The sequence below is a fragment of the Plutella xylostella genome, chromosome 28 (genome assembly GCF_932276165.1).
Source record: "Plutella xylostella chromosome 28, ilPluXylo3.1, whole genome shotgun sequence".
NCBI classification, from domain to species: domain Eukaryota; kingdom Metazoa; phylum Arthropoda; class Insecta; order Lepidoptera; family Plutellidae; genus Plutella; species Plutella xylostella.
In genome coordinates, this window is record NC_064008.1 from 4,203,665 (window position 1) to 4,221,578 (window position 17,914).

General features: G+C 38.4%; 1 protein-coding gene across 3 annotated transcripts; it reads right to left on the reverse strand.

Moving 5' to 3' along the window:
• Positions 1-3,991: 3,991 nt before the first annotated feature.
• LOC105383907 (5-hydroxytryptamine receptor 3A) lies at positions 3,992-12,173 on the reverse strand. 3 transcript variants are annotated; one of them, XM_038111261.2, is made up of 12 exons: positions 12,011-12,173; positions 11,197-11,400; positions 9,577-9,708; positions 8,480-8,641; positions 7,982-8,172; positions 7,572-7,678; positions 7,076-7,207; positions 6,644-6,749; positions 5,998-6,193; positions 5,398-5,544; positions 4,867-5,027; positions 3,992-4,226 (listed from the first exon to the last, which is right to left on the reverse strand). In XM_038111261.2, the coding sequence occupies exons 1-12, from the start codon at positions 12,090-12,092 to the stop codon at positions 4,014-4,016; spliced, it is 1,833 nt and encodes a 610-aa protein (XP_037967189.2). In that variant the 5' UTR covers positions 12,093-12,173; the 3' UTR covers positions 3,992-4,013. The 3 variants fall into 3 exon arrangements, with proteins under 3 accessions (XP_037967189.2, XP_048487313.1, XP_048487312.1); XM_048631356.1 differs by lacking the exons at positions 11,197-11,400; positions 12,011-12,173 and adding an exon at positions 10,226-10,394 and having other exon boundaries at positions 3,993-4,226; positions 5,455-5,544; XM_048631355.1 differs by lacking the exons at positions 11,197-11,400; positions 12,011-12,173 and adding an exon at positions 10,226-10,394 and having other exon boundaries at positions 3,993-4,226.
• Positions 12,174-17,914: the final 5,741 nt, after the last annotated feature.

Below are 17,914 nucleotides of genomic sequence, written 5' to 3' on the forward strand. Positions count from 1 at the left end.
CGCTATCCCCATATAATTTCCCAGCACCTCAGCTCCGGCACTATTGGCTGTGCCTCGCTCATAAGCAGCATGTAAATCCCACACACTTATGCAGATCGTACAAAAAAGGTACATCCGAGAGCCACGGGCTTAATGGCTCATGCAATTACTTAGTACGTTTAGGCAAATGAGCGGTTATGGCCGCGCCAGCCAGTATTCGTCATGTGGGTAAGGCTGCATATTTTACCCACTATATTAAGGTCCTTCCTCACCGGGAGCATTTGCGTATAATGTATATAACGTTGTAGATTTGAGCATTCTTCTTCTACTAGTGCCGTCTCCTAGCGAAGGTTGACAATCATACTGCTGATTTCCGCCTTGGAGGCCGCCACACGGAACAATTCTCCAGTGCTCAGCTTGGAGCATTCAGGATTCGAGCATTAGATAGAATATAAAACGCTTCATGTGTACACCAAAAAAATATAATAAAATTCCAGTTGTAACTTAATTATCGTACAAAAGGCGGTCTTATCACTAAAAGCGATCTCTGCCAGACAACCTTTGGATGGAGGGAATAAGAGATTAAGATAAGGGTGCTGTGTACATATTATAAAGGAATGAAGAAGCATTACTTTCGTGAAGGAGGAGAACTGAGCTTAACAATGATATAATAATTTTATTAGATGATACACTTATGTTAGTCGTACAATACATAACATGCGAATGCTCTTCAGACAGGGAGATATTATTGTAATGTAATGCTGAAAGACGGATCTATAATTTTGTAGTATACGTGAATGCTCCCAGTGAGGAAGCACCTTTATATGCCTCGTAGCTAAGTTGATATTCTGTGCTAATAAGGGCGTTAGTTAGTCTCACCGTTAAACAGGGTGTTTTTAAAGGATACTAAAACATAACTAAAATACAGAAAAGTATAAATCCAGTTTTATAATGACCTATATTGGAAGTGAAAATAATTATGTTAATTTATTTATTTATTTATTTATACACTTTATTGTACACATACAAATAAAAACATAAAAGAGAACAGTTACAAATCAAAAAACACAAACGTATACAAAGGCGGGCTTATTGCCAAAAAGCAATTTCTTCCAGCCAACCTTCGACTGGGTGAAAGAAAAATGCCATTAGATCCCTTAACTAATTTGAGTAGGTACAATTATCAAACTGAACTTAGCCTATGATTTAAACCTAACCTTAAATTATCATTGTATAGATTACAACTACTTACAACATAAAATATACTTATAAAACTAACATCATACTTATATATAAATAATACTACATAAATATAAATACATATATATATATATATATATATATACCTATTTTACCTGCCAACCTAATGATTCAAAATAGTGATGCCTGACATTTTTTTTAAAAGTTGCCATTGATGGTGACTGTCGCACTCCCTCTGGCAAGGAGTTCCACAAACAAGCTGCCTTCATTGCGAATGAATCGCTATAAGAGGCGGCATTATGATCAGGAATGCTCAACAATTTGTTCTCTACTGACCTCAACGCTCTGCCCTGAGAATGAGAACACAAAAACGAAAACTTGCACTTCAGATATTGGGGAGATGAGGGGTTATTTAAAACACTGTACAATATGTTGAGAATGTGAGTATTCCGGCGAAGGCGAATTGGAAGCCACTGTAATTGAGCTCGATACTCAGAAATGTGATCATATTTGCGCAATCCGAAAATGAATCGGATGCACAAGTTCTGGAGACGTTCGAGTTTGTTGAGTAGCTCTTCAGTGAGGTCAAGATAGCTTACATCGGCGTAATCAAGAATAGGGAGCAGTAAGGACTGTGCCAACGTAACTTTAGTGTTCAGTGGTAGAAAGTACTGCAAGCGCTTAAGAGAATGGAAGGACGCGAACATCTTCTTGCTGACAGCATCTACTTGGGGAATCCAAGAAAGTGTGCAATCCATGATCACGCCAAGATTTTTTACCGAAGCTACGTATGGTATGACAGTCTGATCGTATGTGACTCTCATGACAGCTGACACGTCAATTTTACGAAGCATTCGTGAGCTTCCGAGGATAATTGCTTGTGATTTCGAGGGATTGAGCAGTAGACCGAAAGACTTGACCCACTTAGAAATAATTTCCAAGTTTTCATTAATACAACTCACGGCCGTGCTCAAGCTCTCAGGTAGTGCACCGGCATAGAGCTGAAGATCGTCTGCATATAGGTGGTAGTTAGAAGTAAGTTTGTTTGCCAGGATGTTGATAAACAGGGAGAACAGTAAAGGAGAAAGGACGCCGCCTTGAGGAACGCCAGCAAGAACTTGACACCAAGAAGAACTCTCAGCATCAGTACGTACACACTGCTGACGCCCTTTGAGATAAGACTCGAACCACCTTGTAACTGCCGGAGATACGTTAAGAGATTGAATAACACCAAGGAGTAACTCGAAGTCAACCGAGTTGAATGCATTGCTGAAGTCCAGCAACGCAAGGACTGTAAGTTTCTGATCGTCGATGTTGTGCCTGATGTCATCGGTGACTTTTATTAAAGCTGTAACTGTACTATGGCCTGGACGAAAGCCGGATTGAAATGGGTTCAGGAGTTGGTTGTTGGAGAGGTAGGAGGACAACTGTTCGAAGACTAGGCGCTCGAGAACTTTGGATAGAAAGGGTAGGATAGAAATGGGTCGGAACTGGGACAAGGACGTGGGATTAGGGACTTTTGGTAATGGAAGAATGAAGGCCTTTTTCCAAAGGCTGGGAAAAGAACTGCAAAGTAGAGAATAGTTCATTAAATTCGTGATGTGCGGTAAAATTACGTCCAGAATAGAAACTATCATGCGGGCACCGATATCATCAATACCTACAGCTTTGCTAGTAATATCAGAGATGCATCTCTTAACGTCACGGCCAGTAACAAGTTTGAAATTGAAAGAGGGGCAGTCAGGGATAGGCAAGGACGAAAGATGATTAAGAGCTTCTGTTCTAATTTGATCATTTAGAACTAATGGAGGTGTAGAGAAATGCTTGTTTAGAGCAGAGAGGTCAATGTCGAAGTTAGAATTTGCCTTAGACTTCCCTATGCCCAGTGTTTTCAAAAAATTCCACAATTGTGAATTATCACAGTTTTCTATGGATGTATGGATGTATCGGCGTTTTGCGTCCCTACACACTCTATTATCATCATGAAAACTCACACACATGACACTCTATAAAATTTTTGTGGAATACAAATACATCATTATTATAATCTGTACAATAGTTACAGTTCGGGTTATAAAAAGAGGGCCGCAAAAAGTGACTCAGGGGCGTCACCCTGAAAGGCCAATTCCCTTATGCACCTTTAGAAAAATCACGTAAAACTTCTTCATTAAGACATTGTTAGTTACGTGAACGCCTTAGGCTGGCCATACACGGACAGCTTGAAGCAGTCAGGATAGGCTGCTTGAAGCTGCGACTGCACAGCAAACTACAGTCTTCTACGTAAACACATACACGGAACCGCTCGAGCAGTTACGACTGCTTCGGGCAGTCGGCAGCACGGTGAAATTTCATCGTGCGGTCAAGCAGTCGCCAGGCATACACTGACTGCTCGAGCTGTCGACTGGTCTCGCGCAGTTACCTCATAATTTCGTGTTTCTAATATTGTATGAACCCACAATTTTCTATTTTTACGCCGGCGTCGTCGTCGTATGAGCAAAAGCAGCAGAAGCGCTTCCTCCTCAAAATCCATGTCGCTACTGATTTGAATGGACTTGTCGAGCAGTTGATAACAACTGCTGCAAGCAGTTATCAATGGCAGCTTGAAGCAGTTGAATTTGACTGCTCGAGCAGTTCGTGTATGTTGGTCACTGGCAAACTGCTCAAGCTGTCTGTGTATGGCCAGCCTTAGTCACCGCTTTTACCTCTTTCTAGCACGGCCATGTGATTGTTCTTTATGTTTTTCATATTTTTTAGTTTTTTTTTAAAAAAAGTTGCTTGTTAAAAATAAATTTATTATATTAATTATTAATAATTTTTGACTTTCAAACATTACATTAAAAATGGAAAGCAAGCAACACCGCGAAAAGCACAGAGTAAACTGTGAACAGTAGCTTATCCACAACCTCCGCGCACTCTTCTCTCTCGCCCACTGAGTGGTTGTCGTACTGCATCTCTTCTACATTACTTCTAGAAGTAGTGAGTACTCCTGAGTCATCGTCTTCTTGGGCTACGAAACCGCGGTTTATTGACTCGTATGTGTTGCAGGTCTGTGAAATATTTAATTTGTTTGTTAAATTAGTATTTGATGACGCCAGCAAAGAATTTATACAGTCGGGACACGCTTACTTTGACACGGGTGAAAGATAGGAGTATTTTGTGCTGAGAGATGTTGATTACGATGATTGAGACGACCGAATGGCGTAGTGGTTAGTGACCCTGACTACTGAGCCGATAGTCCCGGGTTCGATTCCCGGCTGGGGCAGATATTTGTTTAAACACAGATATTTGTTCTCGGGTCTTGAATGTGCCCGTAAAATGGGAATAGGCCCGCCCCCTATTACATTGGGACTAACATACACTCTGGCGAAAAGTGGGTGCAGCAATGCACCTCTGCCTACCCCGCAAGGGAGTACATTAGTACAAGCCTGAGTGCGTGTTTTTTTTTTTTTTAGATGTTGTTTAGACTGTCAGATTTCTCAAGCTGCCCGGAAGGCCTCTGACTCAGCTTCACGACTGCTGCCGAAGCATCAGCAACCGGGACCCACGGCTTAACGTGCCGTCCGAAACACGGAAGCGCCGTCTTGCTTGACGATCAGTTCGACGATCAGTTACGATCACTGAATCTATCTCGACTACGGACGCCTCATACATACATTATCCTATAATAAAATTTAAAAACACATGTACCTTTAAAGCGGTCAAACAAAACACCATTCTGAACACCTTAGAAGTCAACAGATACTGCACGGGGCGGCTCTTGTATACCGGTTGCACCAGCGGAGTCATCATGCAGATATGCAGCACTAAGGCTACCGACACACCAGCCAGGAGACATACGTATAGGACCACTGGAAGAGGAGAATGGGTATTGAAGGTTTTATTAAAGTGATAATAAAGGGTCTAGTCTTATTAAATAATCTAATACAAAACGGTATGAGTTCGCTAAAATGCGTAGAAAACTTATAGTTGTGTTTTACTATGATGACAAGATCAAGACATCTTTTGGAAATTCACGATACAAAGTTATTAAGGATGACAAGCTGAGTATTTTTTAAAGATAAATATTATCGAGTGATTGAGAAAGAAGGGGTAAGAAAGTACATAAATTCGCAATTAATGAAAATGTTCCAGTGACACAATGGCAGATGCAACTTTTTAATTGCTCGCGAAGACACGAGTATTACCCATAATTTATCGCAGGTAATAAAATAAACTCACATATAGAAGGCACAGAATGGCAAGGAATCAAGCAGTCCACATAAGATAGTCCCATACTGATGAGCGTGGCCGTCCCTGCGTAGAACCAAACCCGAGACATCTTCAGAGGCTCAGTCCAGAAAGACAGCAGTAGAAACGTCATCAATACTGAAAACCAAGAGAACTATAGTTATATTTAGTTGTGATTTGAGTTAGGTATAAAAGTTAAGACGGTGCATGCCACGTTAAAATAAACGTGTCAAAACTATGAAATTACCTACTTTTTTTGCTAGCTTAGCTTCGCCATAAAGCCTGTTAAGAAATCCTTTTATCCTGTTGAGAAATCCGGGATAAAATTTAGCCTATATGCATCCTATATGGATGCAATAAAAGATTGAGTATTGAGTATATGTTACGCTACGGCGTCAGTTTCATACATACTTAATTTAATAAAAAAAGGGTCCAGCTGTCCTGTGATAAAGAAATATCCATAAAAACTTTTCAATTTATAATATAAGAAGAATTTTTAAATCGACTTACATAGTCAAGCTAACTCGGAATTGCCGAAAAAATACAGATGTACATACATAGAATACATAGATAAGGTTTTATGAATCTTACCCAATAACGGTGTATAAAAAACTATATTGTAAGTAGTAGCATGTCGCTCCAGGCCCAGAGTGATGAAGTACATATCGCTTTTAGTCGTGTTTGTGTTGAACATTTCATTTCTATAAATGCTCATCTCTTTGTCGAGTACTCCTTGTTTTCCCGTCACTTTCCATACGTTTTCTTGGAAGTTGTCCATTGCTGTGAACTGGTATAAAAGGTTTTATATTTTCAGCCCAAGTTTCGAACATTTAAGCATTTTCATTAAATTTGGAATTGGCGTTTTTCCTGAAACTCCCTTTAAATGGCAGTTCATAGGAAACATTGTAGTTCCGTAGGAATAAATTATATCTTTCAGTAAATTTTTATAATAGATCTGTAAAGAGTTACGGATCGTTTGCCAAATCAAAAATTTAAGAAACTTTATCTCGGATTTAAATGACGTAAGCAGCTGATTTTTTTAAAATTCATCATGACATGAGTTTTAATTTTTTACGATAGCAATCAACAATTCTCGAACTTCAATCATAAACTTATATTTGTACAACTGAACCTTATGTAAATAGTTTGTCTAATTCGATTTACTTAGGTAATATAAAAATACAAATACCTACATAAGGCCAAAGACTATTTGAGTTTTTCATTGAAAATAACTTACAGTTTTCATTTTAGCGCTCGTAGGGTTCAGATACTCCAGCTCCAATATCTCATGGACGTTCCAGCGCTCCAGAATGATCAAGCATTCGTATTTATCTCTAGGCCACCTTTTTAAAACATAATATAAAATATTTTAATTTGAATTTCTGACAAAATTTAATAGAGAATATAATTTATGCACAACTGCATTTCTGCTAACACTTCCTGCCAGTTTATAAAAAAAAATATAATTAAAGATCCTGTGAACTCGCTGCTGCTCTCACAGCACAAGCTTGCTTGTGTTGGGGTCCACCAACCCGCACTAGACCAGCGTAGTGGACTAGGCCTAAAACTCTTCCTTCATTGGAATGTGAGTTGAGTCACTTCATGAGTTGTGATGTGCTGTGTACAAATAAATAAATAGTAGGTACTATATCTATCTATAGGTACTTACTTGTTAAGAGTGTCTTCATCATACGAGCACCAGGTGGTGGTCTTGGCCTGGAAGTGCAGTGTGGCTTCTCCGCTGTACAGCATCGTAATCTGGTCCGCATTCCGAGGTTCCAACATACCGATGTCTGCGGAACTGTATGATAATAGTAGATTTTTTTATTGCCAGTTTGAAAGTTATTTTCAAACGATTTTGACGGAAAGCAACTTTTTATGTGTCAAAATCGTAAGAAAGTAACTGTCAGCTATCGATAGATAGAGTATTGAAACTGGCAGTTAACGTACCATATACCTAATCGCATCACAAGAGTTGTGGTGGCGTAGAGTCGTGGTGGTATATGGATAAGGTCTCGGCTCTCATTCGTGAAGCAATTAATTCTTTATAAATGGTGGTGGTTTCTCGTTTTCATTACTCGCTGTGTAACTATATTTTTGAAAAGTTACTCACAAGTTGGCAATTTGTTATTTAAGAATTAAACTCTTAACACAAGCTAACTTACTTGAATACTGAAAACTGGGGTATCCATATTTGGCCAAGACTGAATTTCAATTCGGTGGTGCCATTGAATTTTGCTGGATTCCAAGCCATACTTTCATCTGTCCAACTCTGGAATAAAATGGTACCCGATAATTTAATAATTCTACACCTTAAATCTTAACTATTTGTGTAAGCAGTATGTACAATCGTGGTATATGTATTAAAAGAATATTAATAGTGATGGTATCTACTATAAATCTGTCACTTTACTCCCCAGACATAGATTTAATGCTAATGCCGGCATTAAAAAATTATGTCTGTCTCTTTTTGTCCGTATAAAGTCAAAACTTCGACATTAGCTTTAAGTTCCTTTGCTTTTGTTTGCTAAGAGACCGTTAGCGCAACTCAGCATAGCTCTTTAAAAATTCTTACCGCAACAGCAGCAAACTCCGCATCCAGTTTAGTCTCAAACGGGTCGTATCTGACAGTAGTGAGCTTGACTCCGAACTTCACCGGCACCGCGGGCCCCGGGGCCAGCCCCACCGGCCGGTCTTGGAGGAGGGCCTTCTTCAGTCGTTCGGAGTTGGACAACTTCATGTCCACCTCTTTCGAGTTTGGACGGACTGTAAAGTACGAAAATGTAGAGTGTATTATAATCGCGAGCAAGCGAAATAGTTCCACTTACTAAATGTCGACAGATGACAATATAAAGTGACAGATAATATTAAGTAAATTGTACATTCAAAAACTGCGATACGGCTCGCTACCTATCACGTGACGTGACTACAAATGTACAGTGAAAAGTGGGTATATGATATAAGTATAGGTATATTATATAGCATATAATATATAATAAATGTATATTTCACGGATTTTCTAGACATACCTATTTAGAATTTAGTTTTTTCTATTCCATCATTCGTTACTCACATTCAGACCCATTTTCTCCAGCCACAGGACAATCGTATAAGAACTTTGCTTCCACGCCGTTCCAAGCGGTGAAACTGAAGTATTTGATCGGAATCGGATCTGTATCAAAGAAGCTGAGCAGGGCAGTCTTGTTTCCCTCTTTACCAAATTCCACAAGACCATCTGAAAAAAATACACACTGTATATGACTGTTTAAGACCTAATGAAGTACCCAATATAGATTTTATTGTTTGAAACAAATTATGCAATTTAGCGATTTAACTTTAGGTATTTACTTATTGAATAAAAAGTACCTACACTGATGTTTTTTGAGTACATGCCAAATTTCTAGAAATTTTACTGAGTGCTATTATAATAAAATATTTTTTAGACAATGGAAGTTTAGTTCTTAGTAAATAAAATACCTAGAAATTGAAAAAGTATGATGAATAAAAATAAATTTCACAAACCCGAAATACGAGTATCTTACAAAATCAATGCCTTTAGGGTTCTGATATAAATAATATTGGATATAAGTAAAGACAAACTTTACAGACATCATTATGGAAAATAAGCCAACCGTATAAAAATATAACCAAAGCTGTGCTAGATCCAAGAAAATGTTTTAATAAGCTTCAAAATGAATAGTAGTATCCTTAAAACGAAATAAATACGTGGTCATATATTATATAGGTATACTAGTACCTATATGTGTCTGCCAAGTCTTATGCGAGTTCAGAGAATTAGATAATAATCTAATACAATAAATATATTTTAATTCTCCATATAAAATGTTTCTTATTTAATTCAAAGAGTCTTTCTGTGTACATGTACATATTTCCGGTGATCCGATTCAAAATATTTTTTATTTGTTAAATGACTTCGTAGAATTTTGACCGATATCGATACGTTTTTGGAGACCACACATAAAAATAATACGATGTCACGTGGTATATAAACCTATCCTCTTTACTGGCAGGAGTTCATTGGGAGAGGGCAAGAGAGGAGCAATCTGTTTTTTTTTAAACTTATTTAAAAAAAAATTTTGCTGGAATAAAAGGTAAACAATATTTGTGTGAATGTGATAATGATGATGATGATAAAAAAATGCAGTTCACCTTCTCCGATCCTGATGTAAAACGCTCGGTACTCGATGGGAGACAGAATGCCCATCGTCTTCGCTGTGGCTTTCGAATTCCTTCTTAGGTTTCTTCGCAATTCTGTAAACTTATTCCCGCCACCACCGACCACTGAGGAGCAAATATGAGATAAATTAAAATAGTGACTCGAATCAGTTCAGTTCCTTCGGTATATAGTTACATACATACATAATTTATGCACACGGCTGTAAATCACGAGGGGTAGCCAAAATTACTCAAAATCTTATAAACTCGCTGTTAGGTGTACACATTTCAACTCACGTGATAGGTCTCTAGCCATATCGTCATTTATTGAATAAGTACAAAGAGTTAACAAAACAAAACCAACGGAACCGATTTTAACGAAATTTGGTTTGTAGTTAGCTGACACCCTGGATTAACACATAGGATACTTTTTATCGCGGAATTCCCACGGGTTTTTTTTAAAGTGAAGCGAAGCTCGCGCAAACAGCTAGTACCTACACTAAAATTACCAATCTAGTAGTCTAAGTTTTTGTGGCAAGACCGTTACTGTATTACCACAAATTGACAGAATTTTCAGGCGCTTGATAGTGGCGCTTGACATCTGATAAACACTGTCTAAGTTTCTATAGTAAGACTCAAATACCAATTTCATAAACCGGGTCCCCGGTCTCGGGCTGCGGCACGGACGACAGCAGGATGTGTCCGTTGCTGGCCGCCAGCACCGCGAGGTGCATCTCGAACGCCACTCCCTCGCGCAACGCCGCCTGCCTGCTGGAGGCGTCCGCCAGGTAGCACGTGCTCCGGGACATACTTACATACATAGTTACATGTAGCGCTAAACATCTGTTAAACACTGTCTAAGTTTTTATAATGAAAACTTAAATATTGTTTAACAAGTGTTTTAAACGAAATTAGACAGAATTTTCAGGCGTTTTATATCGCTAAACATCTGTTAAGCACTGTCTAAGTTGTGACTATAAAAACATAGACTAGATTGTTTAACAAGTGTTTTAAACGAAATTAGACAGAATTTTAAGGCGTTTTATATCGTTAACATCTGTTAAACAATGTCTAAGTTGTGACTATAAAAAAATAGACTACATTGTTTAACAAGTGTTTAAAACTTAATTTGACAGCTCTAAACATCTGTTAAACACTGTCTAACTTTTCATAATAAGGTGGTAATACCTACCAATTCCATAAACCGGGTCCCCGGTCTCTGGCTGCGGCACGGACGACAGCAGGATGGGTCCGTTGCTGGCCGCCAGCACCGCGAGGTGCATCTCGAACGCCACTCCCTCGCGCAACGCCGCCTGCCTGCTAGAGGCGTCCACCAGGTAGTACCATCTCCGGAACATACTTACATACATAGTTACATGTAGCGCTAAACAGCTGTTAAACACTGTCTAAGTTTTTATAATGAAACATAAAATATTGTTTAACAAGTGTTTTAAACGAAATTAGAATTTTCAGGCGTTTTATATCGCTAAACATCTGTTAAACACTGTCTAAGTTGTGACTATAAAAACATAGACTAGATTGTTTAAAACTTAATTTGACAGCGCTAAACATCTGTTGAACACTGTCTAAGTTTTCATAGTAAGGCGGTAATACCAATTTCATAAACTGGGTCCCCGGTCTCAGGCTGCGGCACAGATGACAGCAGGATGTGTCCGTTGCTGGCCGCCAGCACCGCGAGGTGCATCTCGAACGCCACTCCCTCGCGCAACGCCGCCTGCCTGCTGGACGCGTCCGCCAGGTAGTACGTCTCGTACTTGTACCCGTGGCGGCAGGTGTGCTCTTTGCAGCGGGACGCCACTGGGAAGATAAAAGTGAGACGTTATAGAGTAAAAGTCACGGGAATAGTAAAGTAAGTAAAACAGTTACGAAACCATAACGCTAATTGAGTGTTAGAATAAAAGTTTTATCCCCTAAGTCATCCTCTTTCGGCTTACTATACTTTTTTTAAAAATTTAATTTGAAGGAAGGGTTTAGGCCTCGTACATAACGCTGGCCTAGTGCGGGTTGGTGGATCCCAACACATGCTTGCTTGTGCTGAGAGCTGATGATGTCGGGTAAGTGGACAGCCCGACAGTCAGATGTTTTCAAGCTGCCTGAAGGCCTCTGACAAGGCTTAACGACAGCTGCCGAAACAGCAACCGGGACCCCACAGCTTAACGTGTCGTAATAACCATAATAATGTTTAAAGTCGGTTTCGTATTATCATCATCATCAGCAACCATGCATTCACAACTGGACAATTAGGCAACTCTCAGGTTGCCACTATACTCTGTCGCGCTTTCCAGCTTTCACAGTGGAAAATGGGTCATTACAGAATATTGATTAATATTTCTGGATAAAAGTTTATCTCAGCACACGCATGCATAAAATATTATTAAAAGCTACACAAAAGGTTTGAGGTACTTACTTTCATACGTGAATGTATAATTTGCAGCCGCCAAATCCATTACCAAAACACACAAACCCAAACATAGCAAAACTAGTTGCATTTTGACAAAACGCAACTCAAAGCTAAACCATTTAAACTGAGTGTTATCTCAAAACTGGAATAGTGTCGGTTTAACTAACCAATGAGAATTATCAAACAGCCAAGTTGGAGCTACCCTGCCCCCCTCTCGGTGTACTTTGGAGGGTGTTTGCGGGGGAGGTTATTGAAACCAACGCGACATCTATTTTAAGTTTTAAATATCAACAGTCTATTAATTTATCGTTATTTAGGAATTTAAAGATGATTTTTAATAATTGATTGTTTATGTACTTAATTTATGTTTTACATAAGTACTTATATTATGTGGTTTTCTTTTTGAGATATACTAATTTAAATTTTGAATTAGAGACATTTGGGCTAGGTATGTGTAAATACACACTTCATCATACTTACCGTAGTAATGTTATTGTCCCAAGACATTTTATTATACATATTATCGTCATGCATTTTCTAACGAAATAATAATATGTTATTTTCCAGGCTAAATCTCATCAACTTAACTATGTACTTTTTATCCTACTATGCTCATGTTAAACAAACTATAGCTAGTATTAGTGGTACTATGTATATTACACAGTATTGTTAACTATTTGTAAATTGTGTGATCGAAATTAAATGGATTAATTATTTATTATTCAATTATTCATTCGACGTAGTTATATCACACGCGTGTAGACGAAAGGAAGTAGATACATATTGCATCCCCTTATCATGCGGATGCGATAAACACAAATAAGTCGCTGCCATTTGTCCATAACACTTTTTATTGTTATTTCTAGATTACAAATCAGTTTCAGTCCTTTTACAAATTAGCTACAATGTATATAGGATATAGGAAGGCTAGGTAATTCGACTAATCTAACGCTCAGGGTTTTTGAGGACGTAATTTGACAAAAAAGTATATAGGTAGTATATATAGCTATTTAAATCCACAAGCACCTACCTATATACCCAAGCTTGGGGCCCATAAGCGTGTAAGTACCTTAGTTTGTTCGTATGTTTCATAAGAATAAAATATTTTTTAATTGATATTGAATATGTAGGAATGTATGCCCGGCAATGTATGCAAAAAAAAGTTAACGTTAGGGTCACCAAAATCTTAACAAATATAGAGACCACTCACAGACTAACGTGGTGAGAGACCCTCTGGCTCGCTGGACCTACGAAACTAGACAGGTAGTAGGTAGGAGGATAGAGTATTGCATATTGCATCACTTGATGAAAGGTCATGTCAAGCAAATCTTAAAATGTCTGGTTGATGAATGATATTAATGATATAAAAATATATCCGTAAAACGTGGTAAAACCTATTTCCTGACCATTACTCCGATAAGATTAGTCTAGAATGTACTTAAATTTTTATTAATTGAAATTTTATATAGCTATCTGCTGATGTACATCACAGATTACAATCTGTAGATAAATAATAAATACGTCCTGTTATTACTGATAGCAGTAAAAGTATTCGTGATACTGAAGTGACACCTGTGTATTACACAGTGTGTAATCATCCACATTAGGATCTACATTGCTCCAATAATTATGAATATACAATGTGTTGTTTTTCGAACCCGACAAACTTTAAGGGTAGATTCTACGACTAATTTCATTGAGAAAAAATGAAGAAGAAGAAAAAACTAATTATCTAAAACTTTAAAATGGCCGCTATTTCTAGAATATTGAGATTTGACCCCACATAGGGGGGTTTTTTCTCGATTAAATTAGTCGTACAATCTACCCTTAAAGTTTGTCGGGTTCGAAAATCAACACATTGTATATAATAAATCACCTTTAGATCCATGAAGTAAATAAAATACATATATATATATATATATATATATATATTTTATTTACTTCATATCTGGGGGCACGGCAGTGCCCCCACCAAGTAAATATAGGTGCACGGTAGTGCCCCTGCGAAATGGAGCAAAAATTTCCCGTCATGCAAATTAAATCCGCAAACGATGGATTACCTACCTACGGACAAAGCACATCAGGCTACCAGTGCTACCACTTATAGTCAAATTTTCTTAATGTAGGTACAATGAACTTTGTGTATTGGAAACTAAGGTTGAAATTTAATTAGGGAAATTTGATGCAGTACGAAGTATCAAAGTAACGTTTATTCATTACGTACATTACGTAGCCAAAAATAAAGATTCTTGATTCTTACCTCAAGTTTGCGATTTATGTAGGTAGGTACCTACCAAACTAAGTCAACGCACCTACGTACCTGGAAGGTACCGAAAAGAAAAAAAAGTAGAACTGTCTACAAAATACAAAAAGAAATGAGATCCCATCAAAAACAATACTTGTCAAAAAACCAAGTCTCGTAACTCAGTTGTTCTACGGTAAAAAGTTGTGAGATCCATGTAATACCATGTCTTATCCACGCACGCATCTCAATCTTAAAAATATTTAATGTTTTATATAAAAATATTGACTCGGCCATCGCATGGAAACACGTGTTAATTATTGTTTTTGATGATTGATTTGACAAGTATTGTTTTTGATGGGAATTGTCTCGCCAAATAATGAAATGTACAGTGAAAAGCGGACCAAGACCTTAACCAGGCCATGTAGCACAGGGCGCTATTAAGACGTGACAAGAGTTTTCCGTCGCGCTCGCTTTTGAGGCTGCGCGATGTGAGTGAGCGCGATGCAAAACTCTTGTCACGTCTTAAGTGCGCCCCGTAGCCCTTCAGATATCAGCACCGTGGTCCCGAAGTGTGCATTTCATAGATTTCAACAGACAAGAGGAAAATAAATATTTGCCTACCAAATAACTGTAAAGCTCTTGTTTTTAATGGCCACAGCAAGAGCTGTTATAGTTTTTGCTATCGCAAGAGCAATTAATCCGCGGCCGCTTCTGCTATCGCGGAAATTACCATCAAATGTTAATCGCTGACGGCTGGAATCCTTCCAAGAGAGATTGAGATCCGTGCGCCGGTGTTGCCAGTGCAAAATGGTAAAGTCAAATTCATAAATGAGTAATAATAATTATGATGTAACTAACCTGTGTTTATGCAAATAAATATTTTATTTTATTTAACTTCTTTTTGTACAAATATCACAAATAAAATATCTTGTAATAATATATGTTGGATCTTGAATCTATGTTTATTTGCAAACTATAAAACATAACATATAAATAACATAAAGATACAAATGACAGTCTAATCGCTAAAAACAATCATGTCCAAAAAACAACGGGTTCCCTACGAGTCTTCGAAACTCATTTTTTCGAATATGCATACATCGACAACCTTAAACCGAAGCTTTCATAGTGCGATGGCTTGTTGCTTCGAAGGATTTTTTGTTCGACGCATCTTAACACCGAACATCTTACTACGGCATATTGTTTCTCCAACGTTTATTTGTTCGATGTAACGATACTTCGAAAATTTTTATACAACCGTCTAACAGTTCCAATTTCATGTAGGTTTTCTTCTATCGTGTAAATGCACTAAGCTAACTTCCTCCAGTGTTGTACTACTCTTATTGCGAGATCATTGGCCTTCATCAGGTCTCCTTGACTGCACTTTGGGGAATTAGGACACTCTATAAGGTGTGACGTAGTCTGGAGGCTTCCGCAACTGCATAGAGTGCTGGCATTGGCTAGGAGCATATCCCATCGCCTTAAATTGTCCTTCGTCCGGGCAACGCCAGCCCGGAGGCGGTTTAGTTTTTTCCATACAGACCACTCTTCACCCCCTCCAGCAGGCAGCTCCTCGGCTGGCTGGACAAACCGACGCAAGTGGGAAGTTTCGGCTCTCCAGCGGCTCAACCTGAACTCCTGCGCTGTCTCGTTAGTCAGCGGTTCGGTTTTGACGAAGCTTCTGCGTGATTTAAGGCGCTGCTGCACTGGAACATTACCATACAAAGGATTGCGCAAGTCGTTCAGTTGTTTCCAGCGCTCTTTAGCCGCAGCGGCCTGTCTGCGAACCGCTGGCGGTGCTATTCCAGCGAGCAGGTATAGCTTATCAGTCGGAGTTGGTTTTAAGCAGCCTGTAACCAGCCGACAGGTCTCATTAAGTGCGGTGTCCACCTTCCCAGCGTGAGCCGAGTTGTTCCATACTGCCGCGGAGTAACTTAAGGCTAGGGCTGAGGTTCGTAGGACATGCGGGTGAGCCCCCCAAGTTCTACCGGTCAGGCGACGAAGAATGTTGTTTATTGCGACCACTTTCATCTTTGCTACAACATATATATATATATATATATATACTTACAATGAAACATATATCGATAATTTTGTAGATACATTTTTCTGTAATAAATTTGAGGGGATTGATATTATGTTCGATTTGTTTGAGTTTTCGTTATCGTACCTATCCATGTATGTATTCATACATATACTTACATAATTTTGTATAAATGTTAAACGTGACTTTTCGATTTTTTATATTTTGATTCTTTGAGATTTGTTATTGTACTTTCATGAATTTCATTGTATATATATGTTGCACCCACAAGAAATTGTAATTGTTAGACGGTTGTATAAAATTTTTCGAAGTATCGTTACATCGCACAAATAAACGTTGGAAAAACAATATGCCGTAGTAAGATGTTCGGTGTTAAGATGCGTCGAACAAAAAATCTTTCGAAGCAACAAGCCATCGCACTATTTAAACTTCGGTTTAAGGTTGTCGATGTATGCATATTCGAAAAAATGAGTTTCGTAGACTCGTAGGGAACCCCCAAACCGTTGTAGAAACAGAGTAAAGCATGGGAAAAGGCCATAAGTATAGGTGTATAAGCACCACACACACACACACTCACGCCTTGTACTAATGTACTCCCTTGCGGGGTAGGCAGAGGTGCATTGCTGCACCCACTTTTCGCCAGAGTGTTATGTTAGTCCCAATGTAATAGGGGGCGGACCTATTGCCATTTTACGGGCACATCCAAGACCCGAGAACAAATATCTGTGTTTAAACAAATATCTGCCCCAGCCGGGAATCGAACCCGGGACCTTCGGCTCAGTAGTCAGGGTCACTAACCACTACGCCATTCGGTCGTCGGTGTATAAGCACCATAATAATAAATACCTAGGGATTTAGACTTAGTTATGTGACATGCCGAAACATTCATTAAATCATTGATGTGAGTTTGAGAAGGATATTTTAAACGTGAACAAAATTACGAAAAATCTTGACCTGAATTGCATAAAAAATACGAAAACAATCATAAGTTCAACTCCTCCAAATTTATGGGGTTGCTCAAAAGGAGTCTCTTAGAGAGACATATCACCTGCTTCGTAATGCTCAATACAATCATTGACACGATAAGAAAAATCATATATAAAAATATATTTTTTAAGCTTTTTAAAACGTTTTCCTGGCAACACTGCTTCGAACTGGAACGGTCTTAGAGGAATGCAGATGAAGTTGTACACAAGACGTTATGGACAGAAACGTTTTACTATAATTGGATTTCTAATCATTATGTAAACATGGCAATACCTTATGCTCTTTTAAACCTCACTAAATATTTATATATTTTTTATATGTGAGGACATCTCACACACGGGCATCCGACCCTAAACTAGGCAGAGCCTGTAAAATGAGTTTGAGAGTAATTTTGAAACGAAGGAAGTTTTGATAGACAATAAAATTAAATTTTGTGACTGGGCTACAGATGGTATTCGCAAAAGCAGGGCGACATTATATGATCTGTATGAGATGAAAACATTCATACTCCGCCCTGACTTTCAATCTTATGTGAAGAAATATAGCAAAATGTACAAATGTGTCTGTCACTGTGCGAAGACAATTTTTAATAATAACAAGATTACGAGTAAAGACTCGGCTAACAAATCTAAGG